Source organism: Diplotaxodon limnothrissa, linkage group LG23, assembly GCF_057381915.1.
Source record: "Diplotaxodon limnothrissa isolate DT_005_m linkage group LG23, D_limnothrissa_male_GT1.1, whole genome shotgun sequence".
Lineage (NCBI taxonomy): Eukaryota > Metazoa > Chordata > Actinopteri > Cichliformes > Cichlidae > Diplotaxodon > Diplotaxodon limnothrissa.
The window spans coordinates 1,670,923-1,690,675 of NC_140617.1; the positions used below are offsets into that span (position 1 = coordinate 1,670,923).

General features: G+C 43.2%; 1 protein-coding gene across 2 annotated transcripts in view; it reads right to left on the reverse strand.

The window, feature by feature from the left end:
- xpr1a (xenotropic and polytropic retrovirus receptor 1a) overlaps window positions 1-19,753 on the reverse strand; it is a 79,191-nt gene that overhangs the window by 19,796 nt on the left and 39,642 nt on the right. For both annotated transcript variants that reach the window (XM_085347244.1, XM_085347245.1), the window contains exons 3-6: window positions 4,986-5,087; window positions 1,320-1,540; window positions 1,039-1,188; window positions 863-946 (exon numbers count right to left, since the gene is read on the reverse strand). In XM_085347244.1, coding sequence (XP_085203370.1) covers window positions 863-946; window positions 1,039-1,188; window positions 1,320-1,540; window positions 4,986-5,087 — 557 coding nt within the window. The remainder of the gene's footprint in view (window positions 1-862; window positions 947-1,038; window positions 1,189-1,319; window positions 1,541-4,985; window positions 5,088-19,753) is intronic.

The window sequence follows — 19,753 nt, forward strand, 5'->3', positions numbered from 1 at the left end:
TTATAGTTAGATAAATGCAAAAATATTGCATGCTGGGATATTCTTCAGCAAGCATTTCAACATTTGTTCTTCAAGAGGTGCCTTAATTATTTAAGACTAGACTCAACAGGGTCTGGAAACATTCCTCAGAGATCCTGGTCTATATTGACAGTTGATGCATATTTGCCGTCTATATCCAGCTCTATCACATTCCAAAGGTGCTCTGATGGACTGAGATCCAGTGACTGTGGAGGCCATGAAGATGAGGACACTGCAGTCATAAAGGGATGGACATGGCCAGCAAGAATACTCAGGTAGGCTGGAGCTACCATGATGGCCACTTGGTGCTAAAGAAGATAGTATCCCCCACACTATTACACCACCAGCACCAGCCTGAACTGTGGATGCAAGCATGGCTCCATCCTTTCACGTCTGCTTGCATCCTGTCCAGCAGTGCCAGTCTTGTCTGGTTGTGGTGAGCCTGTGTGAACTGTAACCTTACGCTGTAGCCATCTGCTTCAAGGTTTGGCATGTGTGCTCAGAGATGCTCTTCTGCACAACTTGGTTGTGTTATTGTTGCCTTCAGCCTGTCAGCTCAAAGCAGTCTGGCTATTCTCCTCCGATTTCTAACATCAACAAGGCATTTTAGCCCAGATATTATCTGCAGTATATCAGATCATTCTCTGTAAACTCTACACGTGGCTGTGCAGGAAAATCCCAGCAGATCAGCAATTTTGGAAATACTCAGCCGAGCCTGTCTGGTACAAACAACTACGCCATGTTCAGAGTGACTTCATTCACCTTTGTTCCTCTATTCACCTGTTCATATAGCTGATTATGTATGAACAGGTGTGTTTCCAGTGTAATCAGCTGTGATTCTGACCTGAGCTGCCCCCAGAGGAGGAACTCTCAGCCTCTTCATGGCCCTTTGACGATCGCCTCCCTCCAGCTCTGTGGTCACCAGGGTCTGGATACAAAAACAACCATTCGTTTCAGACATGTTCGTTTTTTCTACACACGTCTGACATGTAGTAAAGTCCACGTGTGGCAGGCAGGCACCTCCGTCTCAGTAATGAGCTGTGTGATCTTCTTGCAGGTGTAGAAAGGTGCCACCTCCACATGAGCCACACGCCAGTCTGCCCCGCGGGAAGTATCCAGGATCTTGTCATGTTTCTTCAGGATCTTACGGAAACCAGTGAAGTTCAGGTTCTGTGGGAGACAAGAAGAAACCAGCAGCTACAGACCACACCAGACTGGAAAGAGACTGGAAAGGATATGTAGTCTGATCAAACGACTGCAGGTGACATAAAGTGATCTGAGTGTGTAGATGCACTAAAAACCTGGTAGTTCTGAAGCAGGATGAGGCTGAGGTAGAACTCGCTGAAGGCTAGCTTCAGGTCTTTGATGTTGTGGTGTTTGCAGCGCTCCTCCTGCGACAGGTGGAACCTGGTCTTGCGTTTCCGCAGACCGGGCGAAGCATTGCTCTCTCGCTGAGCGTCCAGTGAAGACTGCAGCTCGTTCTGCAGCGTCGCAAATCGTCTCTGGGCCTCGGCAAGCTTCTCTGCAGAAGGACAATGAAAGGATGTCACATACATCTTACATACTGTGCTGTGGACACACACACACGTTTACACACGTTTACACTTGCACAGCACAACTTCCAGTTTTATCTACTGTTAAGCGTGTTGATTGTTATTATAGCCACTGTGTATTTGCACATATTATAATGAATATTATACATTTTAGAGGATGTGTAGAGTAATACAAAAATAATAAAGGTCCTAATAAGCCCAGCGGAGCTGTTAAAAAACAAGTTGTTGGTTTGCTTGGACTTTTATTTTGGAAATTTTAATATTATTCCTGCATTTGCGTAAAATTAGAGCCTTTACTTTGGTCATTTGCTGCTTAACCTCGATATTGTTAAAATGCAAAAAACTGCTGCAGCAAATAACAATAAAAATGATTCTTTATTTCTGCTTGTTCCAGGAAGCAGAAGCATGGAGACTCTTAGGCTGACCTGTGAATGCTGCTGACTGAGGAACCATTATCTGGGTCAGAGATAGGTTAATACAGCCAGAGAGACAGAATGAGAGAGGAGGGGTAATCACACGCTGCTTGGACAGCAACCTGCATTTCATTAACTTCTCCTGCAGTTCAACTCACTTTTCCAACAAGCAGCTCTCATTTTCCTCCTGCTCTTTGTTTAAATGGTGAATGACTGGTTCTTATACGCCGCTTTGTCTGCTTTCTGTCTCACGTCCACAGCACGTCGAATGCATCGTGAGCAACTCGGGGTTCAGCAACTTGCTCAAGGACACTTGGGATGCAGACCGGAGAACCCAGGGAACCACCAGCCTTGTGATTAGCAGATGACCTGCTCTATATGCTGAACCACAGCCACCCGAAACAGGTCAGAATAACTAATCATTTGGGCCTGCTCTGATGTGAACCGGTGTTTGGTGTCCTCCCAAACCTACAAGGTTCTTTTCAAAGCCACCTACTCTCTGTAGCAGGCCAACAAGACCTGCAGCCCCCTCTTTTTCCCTTTTCTTTGCTGTTTCCTGCTCCGTTCACATGGTAGTATTTCTTGTTTGTGTGCAAACATACATTTTCCTGCATCCGGCTGGTTTGTGGAACAACCTGTTTCAAAAAAAGAATAACTAATCATTAATAAATGAAGCCAGTTTCTTCTCATTTAACTTCCTGTTTTCTTCATTTTCTTCAATGTATTTGAATAAAACTCTTTTTCAAACTGAAAATAGAAGTAAAGCTAACATCTGTTTATCATTGTTTGCACGTAGATGGCAGCTTAGTGGCCTGCTTTCCATTACATCCTCATGCTCGTCAATCCAAAAGTAGAATGACACAATTTCTTTGTCGACATAAACAATGTTTTCAGGGTATATTACTACAACCCTGAGTATTTCTTTTTCTACACAAGAGTGGAACCCGCCCGACAAAGATTTTTCCTCTTTATGCTATTCGATGTCACATCGATGCCTCGTGGGAAAGCAAAAACTTTGCTTCGACATCCAAACTCGCAGTAATCCCTCAACAGGCACAGAAGCATACGAACCAATGCTCCACTTAATGCTCGTGAGAAAGTCAGACTGCCTTGAGGTCAAGAGTGCAGCGTCACATCAGAAGATGTGGCTGGACAGTTCATCTGTGTGGGGCTAATGAAGCTGAAAGAGACAGGTGTTGGTTGGTTTAGGTTTCAGTGGCGTTGTCTTTACTGTGGTGGTGTTTTCAAACACCTTTTGTTCTTTCTCAGCTTCCAGAAAGTGACAGGGTGAAATCCTATCAGCCTAAAACAGCATTACTTCATTTCTTTTTGTTGTGTATTTAATCCACGATGATGAAAGTGTTGTTGTCCAACAGACTGGATTCTAGCGCTTTGCAGCAGGATGGCTGTGAGAGGTCAGGGACCCCTTTCAGAGGGAGAAAGCTCAGTCGAGGCAAGTGTCTTATGTAAAGTCAGCACGCAATTTATCTCCATCTCTGCTTTAAACACACACACACACACACACACACACACACACACACACACACACACACACACACAGCTCTGTAATTTCTTGCTCCCTCCTCCTGTGTGTGGAAGATAAGCAGGAGATGTTGATGTTTTCATGCACAGCTTTAACCGACCTCGGAGCTGCTGAGGACTCACTGACTCACTGTTGTAACCCTGATGTGACTCATGTCACATGCCACACTGAGACGAATGACACCGAAATGACTGTTTTCTTCTGTTATTCGTTATTCATAGTCCTTCACTGACAGACAATAACATGCAATTTTTGTTTTTTTAAAGGCACTACTGAGCTCTACCAACAGGCACCAACCTGCCAATTATAAAGCAGAGGTAGGCAGATTGATCTAAATATTGATAGTGTCAATACCAACGCTGGTATTAGTATATGGGCGTACTAGCGTGATGGGATCGATACTTTCTATCCTCTAAGTTTAGTTCGCAGCCCACTCAGTTTTATTAAATGATTCTTTTTTTCTCGTTTAATGAGAAAAAAGACCTCAGACTTGCACTATGAAAAATGTCTGTTTTATTTATAGGTGACATCACATCTAAACAACAGAACTGAACCCAAACAGCAGTTTAAGTTTCAAAATTTGTAGCGTTTTCTCTCATTATTGTAGAAAGTAAAAATCACGATGGTTGGTGGTCATTTAAATATGTTGATGATGATTTCTCTCATCAAACCGTGCCACCGCGCTCTCCTCTATAAGCTGCCTTTGTAAGGAAAGAGCGTTGGTAACAGCAACGCTCTGAGAAAAATCAAGACATTCAAAGTTGGTTCAGCTTCATGGTAACGAGGTCCAAAGTGATTTATACCACGTCTGTTTGCTGCTCTCGCCATCAGTCTGCCAGAAACACCCCATCATTACGAGCTGGGACAATCTTCCCGGTCAGCCTTGGCCGGCCGTTGACCCAGCAAGTCTGCAGTTTCATTAACGGCCTCCAGGGGAAGCACGGTCTGCTGTTAGATAACATCACTTCACTCAGAGCTGGAGCTCAGGACCTTCTGGTACCAGAATACCAGAATATATTATGGCTTCCATCTCATGTTACACAGTACACACATTCCCCGCTTCACTCCCTGAAATACACACAGGCAGGCCTGCTCTGAAACGCGACTACCGCTGGCCATGTCTGAACTCAGCACAGAGTAAATAAACAGTGTGAATTATGCAAAAATGCTAAGAAGTAAATGAGGATACAGCTGATAGGAGTCTTTACATATTTACATGCAATATGTGATTATAGAAGACAGGTTAAAGCATTGATTTGTGATTAGTTCCAGAGCTCGTTCAAAGATGGAAGTATTGTTTTTAAATGAAGTTAAGGTGATATTGCTTAACATTGATTTTTCTAAATTTGCCAGCTGAATAGTAACCATGAAATTTCTGAGACGACCTCTTGTAATCGACTTGATTTAATATAATCTCCGCCAATTATTGTCTCGAGAGTAAGTGAAGTAAATAAATACCTGAATAGAAAGTATTGATTTTCAGAAGCTCCTTCTCACAGGTCTGGAAAAACCTCTCCTCAAACTTAGCATAGTATCTCTTCACCGTGTCTTCATCTGTGACTGTTAAAAGAAAGAAAGAAACGATGGTTATTAGCAGTGGTGAGTGTGTTTACTGCAGCATTCAGCTAAATTAGCAGGTTATCATTTGTGGGACTCCCACTCCACTCGTGTACACAAATCCACAGCTGCCAAAGCAATTAGAGCAAAAATGTGAAAAATGTAACAACTTTGTGTTTTGTTTGTTTCAGTGTTACTACAGTGGACTAAAGGGACATGTAATAGCTGCCATCTATGTTTATCAGTGACTGGGTGATTTAGCCAACTGGCTAATCCTCCAAAAACAGCACGTACCCTTTAAGGGTTCATCAGCGACGAGGCAAACAGACGTCCATTCAGAGCTACAATTAGATCAGCAGCTTCCTCCTGTCTCTCCACTGTCTGACAAAACCCTTCATGTCTTTTTCAGGACCAGCCAATTCAATCAGCATTGATGCTCCGTCTCAAATGATCCTCTGCCTCATTCACAGCAGGCTATCCAACACCTGACACAGCTTAAATGCAGCCGAAGGCCAGTTACTGCACACGCACACACGTGCGCTCACTTCTGCAGTGCATGTTCTAAACACTGCTTTAAATTCATCATCAGCTCGTTACTGCAATGATGTTCAAATCCTCAGACAGCCTTTATTCATCAGGGGTCACCTCAGCGGGTAGCACTGCATGTTTGATTTGACAGCTGTTTTTATGCTGGATGCCCTTCCTGACATGACCCCAAAGGAATTATTATCTCTCCCAGGAATGAAGCAGGAAACTATGGAGCTCCTCAGTGTGACAATAATAATAATAAACAGTTTCCTAAAAGATCGGAAACATTCAGAGAGTCGTACTTGTTCCATAAATATTTGACTGAGCTCAACTCTGTCTGTCATGTTCAAAACAGCAAAATGAAAAAGGTCATTTCAAGTGGAACAAAGAGAAATGTAGGTTTGCTGGATAAAGCAGCTCTTCTGTCAGATCCACCGGTTACACAGCTCTGTAAACACAAGCTAATATATAAAGTAAGCTAGGCTGCAGGTGGCATGTGGACAGGCTTTCTATTGGCTACAGTAATAACAAAGAAAGCCGCGGGCAGCAGCCTGTCGATATCACCACTCCCCACACACACACACACACACACACACACACACACACACACACACACACACACACACACACACAGCAGTGTATGAGACTGTGAAGGTGAAACAATCTTCGACAGAAGTTTTAAAGTCCAACCGTTTTACAAGAAAAATAAATGGAAAACCTGCACAGAACCACACAGAGATAATCAATGGGTAGGCTGATTAAAAGGTTATTCGACAGGTGAAAATATGAATAGCTGTAAAATTACAAATCCTCTGAAGCACCAGAGAGGAACACCTGCTGACAAAATAGCGTCCATGTTAGCAAAAACGTCGCGTGTAAAAGAAGTTCTAACTCAAAACCTCCAAACCAGATCATCATAACATCATAACAAGGCAACACGTGAACAAAGAACTGCATCCGGTTTATTTATGAATGAATATGCAGATTTCATGCACTGTAGTTTGCAGGGGAGGAGAAAGTGGCCAGATTATGGTACAGACTGAGGTACAGTAAGTATAATTGCAAAATAAGACAATATTTATGTTACAGAGGAAGCTAAGTATGAACAGTGGAGACCAGAAGAATAGAAAACATCGACTAAATCTACTAAAGAACAAATGAAAGGTGGACAGAAGAAGAGTGACTTAAAGAGAAGCAGATGGTTTCCAGTCTGTCTCATCACTCAGGTCCAGTTGCAGCTCAGGTACCTCAGCACCTGCAGGCTGATGGGGTCACTGACTGGATGGATGGATGCTGACCAATCGGCTGGCTAGTATTAGCAGCTTAGCTGAACGACTGAGTACCTTGCTGGCCAGCGTGCTATGGCACAATGACTAATGATCCAACTCACTCCTTCACTCAGACCTACAGGCGAGCAGCGAACTGAGCTGTAATGTAATTCAAAGTAAAAGGTTGGCCTGCTAATGAACACTTTGCATGGAAGAGCACTAAAGGATAGAGACACAGTAAAGCAGTTAGTGACCCGTGAATCATTCAGCATGATTACCAAATATAACCAAATATATATAAAACCATTCAATCATGAAAAATTCAAAACCTTTTCTTAAAAATAAACTCCAACAAGACCTTTTTATGTAAACCAGCAGTTTGTACAGAAGACTTCAAACTGGTGTCACTTAAGAGACAAAATATTTTGCCATGTTTTTAAAAAAATACAAATACATTTGATGTCGACCTTCCTGTGGTGCTCAGTAAAGGGCAGGTGAATGTCAGGAACATTACCTGTGATTCTGATGAATGAAAGAATAACATTTGTTTCTTTAATCAGCGTGTCGAGCACTAAATCACATGTTCAGAGACATTTTGGGTGAATTAAGCCCACATACACTGCGAAATGTTCTCCACCCTGGATTCTGACTAACAGAGCGAGCGTGGTGGTGGGAGAGGAGCTGTGCTGATGTGAGGGCAGCTCTCAGGTAGGAGATGGGCTATGAAATGACTTTTGCTTTCTGCTCACCTAGCACACAGAGACGCTCTTTATGCTGATGCATTTTGTGTGAGGTGTTGTGATGTGTAGGAACAAAGGCAACAGCAGGAGCAGGGTTCATCTTTGATTGCGTCCTCACAGCTGTGGCTTCACTAACAGGCTCGCCGCTGCTGCAGGGATCCTGGCACCTAGCTCCTCTCAAACCCACACTCCATCTTTATTAGCATACATGAGTACTGTTTACACCTCACAGTTACATTTCACGTGCTTCACGTGTCACTGCTGAAGAAACGCAATGAAACCTAATTATGGGAACATTTGAAAGTCATACAACGACTGCGGCGCGTTGCGCATCTTTGATTTAATCAGTGCTGTCAGTGTTCATGTTAACGACGTGTCTCTGTCAGCGACACAGTGGGTTCTCTCATTATCTCGAGTCTGGACGGTTCATAGCTGAGATGGCTTCACAAGCTTTCACTACACTACACGAATAAGAAGCTTCACGAAAGTTTAAAGTAAGAAATAAAAAGTGTTATCAAACTTCTTTAGGTAAGTTGTGCTCCAATGATATGCATGTATTCATCAATTAAGCATCATTCTGCCTGTTTTATAATTTCCTGTTTTTGTGGAGATGGCATCGGCCCTCTGTGACTCACCTGCAGGACAGGTGCACCCCTCTCCACGCCGTCTTACAGCGGGCGCCACAATGTCCACTGTAATCCTGGATGTCCTGGTTATTTGTTTCTTGCGTGTTTGTGTTTGTGTCCCGCTGATCACTGTGTGCATTACTTCTGTCCACACACCTCAGGTCTCAGCAATAAACACTACTGTCTTCTGTTTTTGTAGCACCGAACGGGACCTTCAGAGGATTTGTGAGGACATTCAGTCAGTAATTAAGACGTTTATACACCCGACCAATCACCACAGAAAATTTACAGCAGCCGTGCTTCTCATTTTGCTCACGGCTACATGACGACTATTTTTCTAGGCTGTAATTTATCCAAAGCTGGAGAAAAATCAATATATGGTTTGATTAGATTTACGAACATTTAACAGCTGTAAAACACGAGCGCTGACTCGGTGCTCTCAGCGGCAATGAGGCCCAAATTTATTTTTCTCAACCTTGAGTGAAAATGCACAGAAAACAAACAATAAACCTCAACAACAGACAGTGCCGTGCAAAAGTCTTGAGCCAACCACCATGTTTTTTTACTATATTTTGCTTCCAAGGGGTCAGACTTTTTTTAAAAGGCTTTCTGACGCAGTCCAAAGTTTTTGTTTCAGCCGAGCACTGAGCACTTCAGTCCTGAACCTGACCGTTTTCTGAGGAATATTTATTTCTTTAAGATACAAACCTATGTAGCAGCTGACAGACAACTTAGCAAAGAAATTAAATTGTATCTTTTGAGACTTTTTAAGTAACATAAGTAACAATCTGTCAAAAAACTGGATTTGAAAATCAGTGGCAACAAGTTTTATGGAGTGATGAAGGCAAATGTTTTTGGTTCAGATCACTGTGTACGGAGGAAGTCAGGAGAACGGTCCAACACTGGGTGTAAACCACAGTGGAGCCTGTGTCACGGTTTGGGGATCTTTCCCAAACTGATGGAATTATGCACGGCCATGACAACGATCCCGAACACACCATGAGGCAGTAAAAGCAAACCTGCACAGGAAACACTAAATTAAACACTCTCAGTCATGGATTGGTCTCCACAGAGCCCAAACCACAACATTACTGAAGCGGTGTGGGATCATCATAGGATGGAACAAAAGGCAGCGAACATCCAAAGAAGAGCTTTGAATGTCCTTCAAGAAGAAAGCTTCCCTAACAGAGTTCAGGCTGTGTTGAAGAATAAAGGTGGTCATATGAAAATGTGACTTTCACTGTTTTTGGCCTGCACACTGTATCTCCACTTATGTTTGCACAGTGCAATAAATCGCTGCACATACTTTCCATTTTCAAGAGATTAAAGTGTGTTGATCACACAATGTAAGAAGGAATTTTTAAAAACAGTGGCTTTGTTTGTCCTTATTTTGGACTTGGTCAACTTCTTTAAAGAAAATACACAGGAAAGCCTAAAAAACAGGCAATTTGTATAAAATGTTCCCAGGTTTTCAGAACCAAAGGTCTTGATTTTAAATATTTTCCCAGTCTGTAGTTTAAAAAAAACAATCATATGTGTATATAATCAATTTCTAATCAGAGAACATGAAGCAACCCAAGCACATTTTGTGTTGCTGTCTCAGCCACTGTCAACAGCTTTACCAGGAAGCAGCCAGAGGAACGACTGAGTTTCTGCGTTCATGAGACAGACGTTGATACAACATGTCATTAGAACAGGAGATCCAGTCCAGCATGTTGTGTTGATTCACTGGCTTCACGCTTTCAGACAAAGAATTGCGCTGGTAGCTAGAAAAACAACTCTTGACCTGCAGTATTCCCTGGGCGGTGTACAGAAGGCAGCCCCCCCCCCTCGCCGCTAACCCCTTCTTCTGTGGACTGTATAAATAAATGATGAGACAGCTTCCCCACAACCCTACCACACTCACCCCTGAAACACTTCACACATGCATACACACACATACACGCACACACTCCCCACCCCCAACCTCTTATATTCCCATAGAGGCGTTCTATGACGCGACTCTGTACCGCCAGCATATAAATCCTTCATGGAGACCCTCTAACTCGCCGACCACGAGCAAGATTTGGAGACAAGAACAGGAATAGACCCGCACACCTCCCTACATCAACTCTTTATATATTTGTTGATTTAGTTTTTAGTTCAGACAATTTTTATTTTCCTTTACGCTGCCGCACGCTTCATGTAGACGACTGACCGGTGTTCGGTTTGTCAGGAGGATATCATCTCTCATTGTCTCCATAACTCCCCCAAAACAAACACACACGAACCTCTCCACACGCCAATTCCATGTCCTTCTTTGTAAGGTCCATTTATCCCATTTAACGACACCTCGCTGTGCAATATACACTATATTCTGATGGCATTACTGCCAGGGGAGCTGAAAAGGCCATTACATTATGATTGCCGCTGTATTAGCTCCACTTATCTCTTCCCTGCAAGCGCACATGTGTAAATCCCGAACAAAGAGAAAGACAAACTGAGCTATAAAAGCGAAGAGACTCGACTTAACTCAGATCTGATATTAATCTAGAGAGACAAAAAGAGTGGGTTCACATAAACAACTTCAACATCCTCTGGTGCCAGGCTGTAAGGAGGAAACACAGCAGTAAAACCAGCCCGACACCCCCACCTCCCTTCCCCCATCGCGCCTTTTTTCTCACTTATTCCCATTCAGCCCTGCAGCCACAATTAATTCTACCAATCATCTCTCTCATCGAGGCCAGGGGAGCATTAAGAATGCACACTCACCGGGCGAGACTGCCAGCGAGGGAGGACCGGAGGAAGGGTGAGGAACTGCAGCAGCTCCGAGTTTATTGTGTACTATTTATACTGCCAGACTGCAAGCAAAGCAGCTCCCTAAAAAAATAAAATAAAGCCTTGTACAGTAGAGAAACACACACTCGACACATTCTGCAAAGTGTTAATATCTTTGTCTTGGTGTGCGAGAGAAACAAATGAGGCACATGTGACGAGTAAATTACCAACAGCCAAGTGAATACTTGACGAGAGGGAGAGAGTGCAAGCAAGAGGCCAGATGGGGTGTGAGATGATCTTTGGACCCGAGAGAGAAGACAAAACATCCAGGCACACTGGAAAATAATGAGAAAATTATACTGGGCAGACGAGCAGAGACAGGCCAAGAAACACGGGTGTGAATGAACTCTAAAGGCAGGATTTTAAAGAAGGTAGGTTTAAAATTTGAATCTATCTTTAAGGTTCTTCTAAGTGTGTATGAAGTGTTTGATATCTTCAGGGTGGAAGCTGGAGCATCTTACAGCTCTGAAGCTGGAAGAGAGACACACACGATGGATAAACTCTGCATTTAATCAGATTACACAGGCTTGAATCAAATATCAACTATAACCACTTTATGAGGAAAGCAGCAGCAATAATTAGAATTATTAGAGTTGAGGAAAACAAATTTAAAACTGCCATTAAAGTATAAGTTTAAGTACGTCTGCAGTCAAACTCACTGTTGCATTTTGTAAATATGCAGCGATTCTCATTTCTTTGTCTTTAGCTGGGAAAATGGAAAATACCTGCAGCGATTTATTCAAACGTACATGGAAACAGAAAATGAACCAAAAACAGAGTTTTGTATGATTCTAACAAGCCTGGATGTTTGCTGGCTTTTGTTCTGATATCTATCAGGATGATCCCACACTGCTTCGGTGATGTTGAGGTCTGGCGAGGCCAATCCATGACTGTGGCGTTCCCCTGTGTGTGTTTTTCTAGCCAGGATTGTTTTTATTGCAACGGTAGTGTGTTCGTGATCATTGTCCCTTTACTTCATCCAGGCCTGACGACTGTAATAGTCTCTATTTTGGCATCAGCCGGGCTCTGCTCGCTCGTCTTCAGCTAGTTCAGAATGAGGCAGCCCGACTCTTGACAGGCGCTCGTAAGCACGACCATATTTCTCCAGTCTTGGCTCATTTACACTGGCTTCCAGTACGTTGTAGAATTGATTTTAAGTCTCTAAATGGATTAGCTCCGTCATACCTCTCTGATCTTTTAACTAAAAATACTGCAAACAGATCTCTCTGGTCAGCTGATAAGTTGCTTCTAGTTGTCCCTGTCAGCAGGCTCCAGGGGAGACCGGGCCTTTGCGATTGCTGCGCCCGTCTGCTTCTTCATACTAGGATCTCTCCAACACTCGACATTTATAAATCCCGTCTGAAAACACATTTTTGCTCTGTAGCTTTTAATTGTGACTGAGTTTGTTTTATTCACTGTGTGTGTTTGTTCTACTTTTTACTTTTCTTACTGTGTACAGCACTTTGGTCAACATGTGTTGTTTTTAAATGTGCTCATAAATGGGGATGGGTACCGGTTCTGACATAAACGGTAGTAACCAGACCGAAAAGCAGCGCACATTTTGGTGCTTTATTTCGGTGCTTTTTTTTCCCCTGAGATGTCTCACACTTTGGATTCTAGCCAATCATTTTACGTTTCCGAGGATAGTAGGCGGGGCCAGGTACGTACGTTGTTTTAGAGCAGAGCTACAGATTAAAAATGTCCAAGGCGAAGCGGTCAAAGTCTGGCTGTACTTCACAGCAAAAGATGCAAACTCAGCAGCAACAAGTGCTTTAAGCTGATACTGTGATACTGTCAAAGGAGGTAACACCTCGAATCCGATGAAACACCTGGCGACGTATAGCATTTTGTTAAAAGCCGAGAAATGCGCCGTATTTGATAGCTTGCTGCGAGACCTCACACCGAGCGCATCTACTGCGGGTGTGGTGCCTGTTATCGGACCCGGAGTTAGCAACATCCCCCAAAAACCCGAAGAGGAGAGTCCTGGCCCCTAGCCCTGCCAGTGTAGCAGAAATGATGAGGATGATGATGCAGCAGCAGCCGTTCTTCTCTGCGTGAGTAGCTTAATGTTGTTCGTGTGTAATTTACGTTGAGTAGGCTAACCACGTTATTACATTAATGCATGTAAGGTGAACTAGCAAACATCATCATAGCTACATGCGGCTGTCTTCTTGTTTGATGGCAGATACTCCCTTCACCCTGGCCAAAAAGGCTAAAATGACCAAAGAAAAAGTGGAAAACAGTTAAACATGAGAGGTTTTTGGACAAAGTTGGTGTTTTTTCCATTGTTTAAGCTTCCAGCCAAGAGTGATACCATATATGCCCCATAGCTGCAGAAAAGGCTAACATTGTTATCTTTTTACAAAAAAACAGCTGAACATGAGAAGTTTTTGGACAAAGTTTGTTCTCCATTCTTTAAGCACCGGCACCGTTTCAAAAGTACCGGTTTGGTACTGGTATCAGATAAAACCTACACGATACCCATCCCTACTCCCTATAAATAAATAAATTGATTGACTGATTGATTCTGAATGTATAATGCCATCACTTTTTTTTTTTTTTTTTTTTTTTTTTTTTAAATGACATCAGAAACAGCAGTATGCGACATTACGTGATGGCAGAGCTTCAGTTCATCCTTTGTCATTTTTTTTTTTTTTTTTTTTTTTTCTTTTAATAAATAGGACAGGGGGAATGAATGAGAGAAAGAGGGGGAGAGAAAGAAAGAAAACCAAAGGGGAGAAGAGACGGTGAGAAGGGGGGGGAAGAGAGAGAAAAAAAAAAAAAAAGAACTCCTGGGTCACCTGTATGGAGAAAAAAAACAAAAAAAACAAAAAAAACAAACAGAGGAGACAGCAAACAACAAAGAGCAACATAATAATAGAGAAAACAAAGCACCATCACAATAAACTAGCTAGCCATAGATATCAATATTTACTAAATAATAAACGATATTGTGCAGCACGCAAGATAGACAGCGCACAGTGTGCTTTGAGGCAGCAGCCAAGAAAGCTTTAGTCCGCGTCTGTGAATACCCATGTGTGCATACCTGTGTGGATCAGCATGCTTGCATTCCAAAGGTTTCTCCATGTAATGATCTGCTAGGGAGTGTGGGGGGGCCACAGCCCCGTCCTCCAGGGTGTGAAGCGGGTATGGAGGAGATCAAAACTCCAGATATCCAGAGGCCCCCAGAACACAAGAGACCAAGGAAGACCAACAGAGGGGCAGCCGCGCCACTATTCCAGTAAGAGCTGAGGAGAGTCCCAGATGAGGGCTCGCCCAGCAGCCGCGGAGCAGAAGCCAGGGGGAGTTGCAGTGACGCGCCCGTGAGCTCCGCCGGCCCCCAGCTGCGCCTGAGTGACCGAGCCCCAGGCCGAGAGGCCGGGGGCACCCCACCTCCAAAGGGGGCCCGAGCGAGCCCCAGGCCCCAGGCCCCGACAAGCGGCCGCCAAGGAGTGAGCCGGTGTGTACCCGGACGCCCACCCCCAGACACAAAGAACCACCAACACACCGACACCTGAGGGAGTCCGCCACCGGCAGGGGAAGTGGTGGTGGGTGGAGATAGGCCTCCAAACCTTGGAGGGCCTGAGGTGTCCCCAGAGAGGTGGCGCCTGACACCCAACCTGACATATAGACACAGACATACAGGCACACACAGACACAAACATCCATTCCCACCCTCATGCTCTCATATGCACTCACTCCACACTCAACCAACGTGGAGACAGACATAAAGAGACGCTGTACACACAATCACACTCCCCAAGCGTACTCTACAAACCGGGTCTAGGTACCCTTGCCCCTGGAGGGGGGAATTGCACCCAGACTCAGGTGGTGCCATCACTTTTAAGCCACACCTCCACTGAGACCATTTCTGATGAGGCTTCAGTGACTAGTAGGTGATCAACTAAAGCAGGGGCGTCCAGGCCTCGAGGGCCGGTGTCCTGCAGGTTTTAGATCTCACCCTGTGTCAACACACCTTATTCAAATGATTAGTTCATCACTAGGCCTCTGGAGAACATCAAGACATGTTGAGGAGGTCATTTAGCCCTTTGAATCAGCTGTGTTGGATCAAGGACACATCTAAAACCTGCAGGACACCGGGCCTCGAGGCCTGGGTTTGGCTAATAGCTGTTTGGGAATCACCGTGTTGTTGCAAAAACACAGTTGTATGCCTGTCAAATGTTGTTCTCTTACCAGTTTTCTTTAGATTCAGCTAAAGAAAAGGAGGATAGTAGTAAAATGCCCAAATAAACAATTTAAAAATGTGTTCTTTTGTAATTATCTATGTGTAGATACATCACTGGTTCATTGTTAAGCGTCTTAACAAACAACAAAAGCATTTGATTGAAAATGGTCAAGGAAACAGACTGGACTGAAAAAGTGAGCAAAAAAATTAGCCACTGTTCAAAGAGAAAAACTGAAAGACCCTCATAAACCCCGGAGAACTCATGCTCAAGACCACTTTAAAAAATGACAGGAAAGTCTGGCGTCTTGCGGCCAAAATACAAAGAAACAAGTCTTGATGCATTCTCAATCATCCAGGTAAGGAAATCTCTAAAAGTTTTGGAGACAAAGAAATAATGTGACTCAAGACTTTTAGTGCTGTAGCTTGTAGAGCTAGTGGTGTGTTGGATCTGTCCAAGGTCCTGATGCTGGAGAAGAAATGAGCTCAAAATGCCTCCGTTAAAAACAAACAAACAAGCCTGTCGTAGAAACAGAGCAGACAGAGTGGAAGGTTCAAGACAGAGAAACTTTTACTTGTCAATCAAACTGTGTAATTAGGAGAGTACAAAAGATGCAGAGAAGTTTGGCAGTGCAGCAATTACCCCAGTGAGTCCCTAAACAAGACAAAGATGCTACAACATGCTGATGGACGCACGCTAACAGGCAAAGTTTCTGAGAACTGGGTCACATTTGTTTTACAGGCTGAGTTTTGTCCATAATTTGTCCTTCATATATAAAAAAGAGAACTAACAAGAAACAATGCAACTAAACTCCTAATGCATGACATAAACCCTTCGCTTAAGGCATTCTTACATCCACTGTAAACTCAGATGTACAGAAGAAAAAGTATAAATGTGAACAGAAACATCTCGCTGTAGGTCAGTAAAGGAGGAAACATGGCTGAAAGCTAACTGGGAATAAGGAAGCAACATGAGGCATGACGGGACAGAGAGAGAAGAAATAGGAAAAATTACAGTCCACACAGAAAGCAGTGTGAGACCAGGGGGCTGATGGGCAAGTTAATTAATGCCTGCCCTACTTTGTTAGAGGGCAGTAAATAAACTAAAAAAGCAAAGCATAAGAAAAGTCAGCGTGTGTGCGTCAGTCTGAGCAAACGTCTTTATCTCTTGCCTTTCTTCTCCTCTCTCCCTTCTTATTTTACTGAGCCGCTGCTGTGAAGTGTTATCTCTGACAGTCAGAGTGACACAAAGTTTGGCTCAGACCCCCCCTCTCTCCTCCCAGCATCGCGGGCCTTGAAGATCAGGATAGTTTCTCTGAGAGTTTCACTGACTGCATCTACCTACAGGTAGATAGAGAAAAGGCAAACTGATAGCAGCACAAATTAAGCTGTCTGATTTATCTCATTGGGCGAAATGCTCGGCTGGACTTTTCAGCTTCAGTCGCACTCGGACAGCCTTTGAGATCCAGAATAATATAAGAAAAAACAGCCTGTGTGTAAAATCTGCTCTCAGGATACTGTAAACTAAAAGGAAGCATACACCACTTTCTTTGATCAGTAATATCATTCTGCTGTCAGAGTCGTTTCTTAAGCCTGTGCTTGCTTTTTAATGCGATAGTCATTATTAATATCATATTTCTTTACACAGGCTCCCACAGCTGGAAAATGCAGATTGTATTCCTGGCAGCAGTTCGTAGTTTAATAAAGGAGCAGGAATTAGTATCAATGTCTTAGTATGCAGAGTCACGCAGCAGATCAGTCACACAAAACTGAAGCAAATCTAATCTCACATCAGATCTGATTTCATGGAACCAGTCGCTGCAGAGTCGGTCTCTACGGTAAGGACGACTTCCCTGAGAGTCTCAGAGTTTTGTTATAGTTTTTACTAAAGATTTCCTCTTAAATGCATTATGATGTCACTAGAATCACGATTTTGTGGGCACCATTATCACTCTGTGGTTTTCTCTCTGTTGGAAAGACCACGTTACACACACAGCATGCAAAAAACGAAAGTTTCTGCAGGACTGAAGTCTGCGCTGCTGTTTACAATAAGTGCAAATATTTCAGCTACATTTCATCTATTTATCTGAATGAACTTGTTCCCAGTGCAAAGGTGCTGAATTTGTATTACTTGTAACACAATTTTCTTTTAATGACAAATGGTCCAGAACACTGGTACTAAACTTCTGTCCATTTAACTGGTACAAAGAAAATGTACCAGTTAATACGATGAATACGAAGCCTTGCAGGTTATTCGGAAAATAAAAACTTTTTTTTACTAGTCCCAGGTTTTTACTGGGACTTTCTCCATTATCAACCATTTGGGAACCAGCATCTAATTAGTGCCCTACACATCTGTTGTTCTGTGGATTAAAGGATGTTGTCGCCATCTCACTTGCAACATCTGGTCTCTGCATGCTAATATTTGCCAATAGCATTTAGCATGAATGAAACATGACACACACGTCTGTTATGTAAATCTGGTATTTCACAGTTACAGTCGTTTGTTTTTGCTTTATATTATATCACAGTTTTATAGTTTTGCACTGCACCCACATCACTCTGCACAGAAAGGATGAACTGATCTCTTTCAACTCAACATTATAAAACATCAGCAAAAACCTTTCCCACAGTCTGCAGAAGTGAGTGAAGATTGCACTTCTCATTTGTGTAAATCTTGAACCATTAAAGTAGGATTACACAACACTATAGAACACTTGTGCATGAGCCGGCAGTGACTGTGAGCAGAAAATATGGTAGCACAGAGCTTCAGGATACAAAATACAAAGCTGCTCTTGGAAAACTGCTCCCTGATTCACTGAGCTGGAAAAATGAAGTATATTTTGAGTAACACCTAATTAAAAAATTAGAAGAGATGTGCAAGAGGGACGAGGGGGGAGAGTGTGGGGGACAGCAGGGTGCAGGGCAGCAGGCATCATGAACTAACTGCACAGGTCCACAGCTGGAGGGGAATTCCTTCATGTGTTTAAGTGTTTCCACTGAACCAAAACACTATTTCTGAGCTGCTATCTGGAAGCAAAGATGTTGAGCAAACACAAATGTTTGTGAGAACTGACCCAGTAACACTATAAAACCTTTTGTCCTGCTCCAAAGCTTTTTCACCAAACACTTAACTCCTGAATGATGACTAGACTCAGCTGACAGCCTAACACCATTAGTCAGGGCTGGTCTACATGGTCACGGCTCATTAAGATAACAATAAGGTTTACGTTGAGCATCACACAAACGTGACTGATATTAATCATCTGGTCTGTGGAGAAAAGAGCGTCGGAAATGCTCGATTGTGCTGCTAATGTCTCATTTTGCCGCTCTGCTGGAGAGGCACGGAGGACTGCAACCTCTAACGTGTTGCTTCAGCGGCTCTCTTTTCATTTTTGCCTCCTTGGTTGTCTCTTCATCAGTTTTCCTTCAGCTTGAGGAAAAATAGATGTTTATTTCCTCTCTCAGCTCCCTCCTTCGCTGTTTCTCCTGTCCCCGTCTTTCCTCACCACTGAACTTATTCTTCTGATCTACATGCAGCCAAGTGGAAGGACTGAGCGTGGCATCCTAGACTCACTGCATTCATACGGAAAATGAGGAGCACACAGGAGCCGAGGAGGAAGTCATCAGGGTCCAGTTTGCAGCTGTACTAAAGTATGGTAGCAGTAAGACGGGATGATCGGTTATTCAAAAGAGAGAAACAATACTGAGAGTGTCATTTTTTCTGTGCATGTGCGCTGATTTTTTTTTCTGCACCTGACAAAGACAAAGGAGCAACAGCAGAGCCATCCCCAAAGTACAGTACATACACACAACAGAAGCTTTCAAACACGCTTCAAAATTAATATGTCTCATTATCGCACTTTGTCCATCTTTGCACTTTTTAATCAATATTACAGCCTGTGTGAAAAACCACACGACAGGGGAACGGAGCAGCTGTCCTGTAGATTTTGCATAACCTTACATCATCTGCACGAGCTCCGCTGTAGTCTGCTCGGTCCTTTCTTACATTGGAAGCGTGCGCAGTGTCGTAAGACAGAGGACTTCTCCGGTCAAGCCGACTGATGAAATAAGCTAAATATATCACCGCAATAACAGGTGAAAAGTGATGCAGCTGAAGATCAGAAACGAGGCGAGATCATGAAGAAAGAAACAAAATAAAATTGCTGTGAAAATTGTGCACATGGGAAGCAGTTGACACCTTTGATGGATGAAAAGAGGAAATGAACTGCCATGTTTCAAGCACTTATTATTCACTGGAGAACCAGAGCAGGCTTAATGAAAAGGGCCGATTTTCTTATTTAATACAGTTAAATAAAAACAGAAAAAGACAAAAGCATTTAGTGGCAAAAACCAAAGAATAATCAGGGACATTCAGTGCTAGCTGCTCAACGGATACTTAAAAAAAATCACATGTTGATTACAGTACACGTAAGGTAAGATGGGAAAGAAATGCTTTATTCAAACATTAGACCTGCAGCCAAAATGACCCTCGACAGCAGAGCTG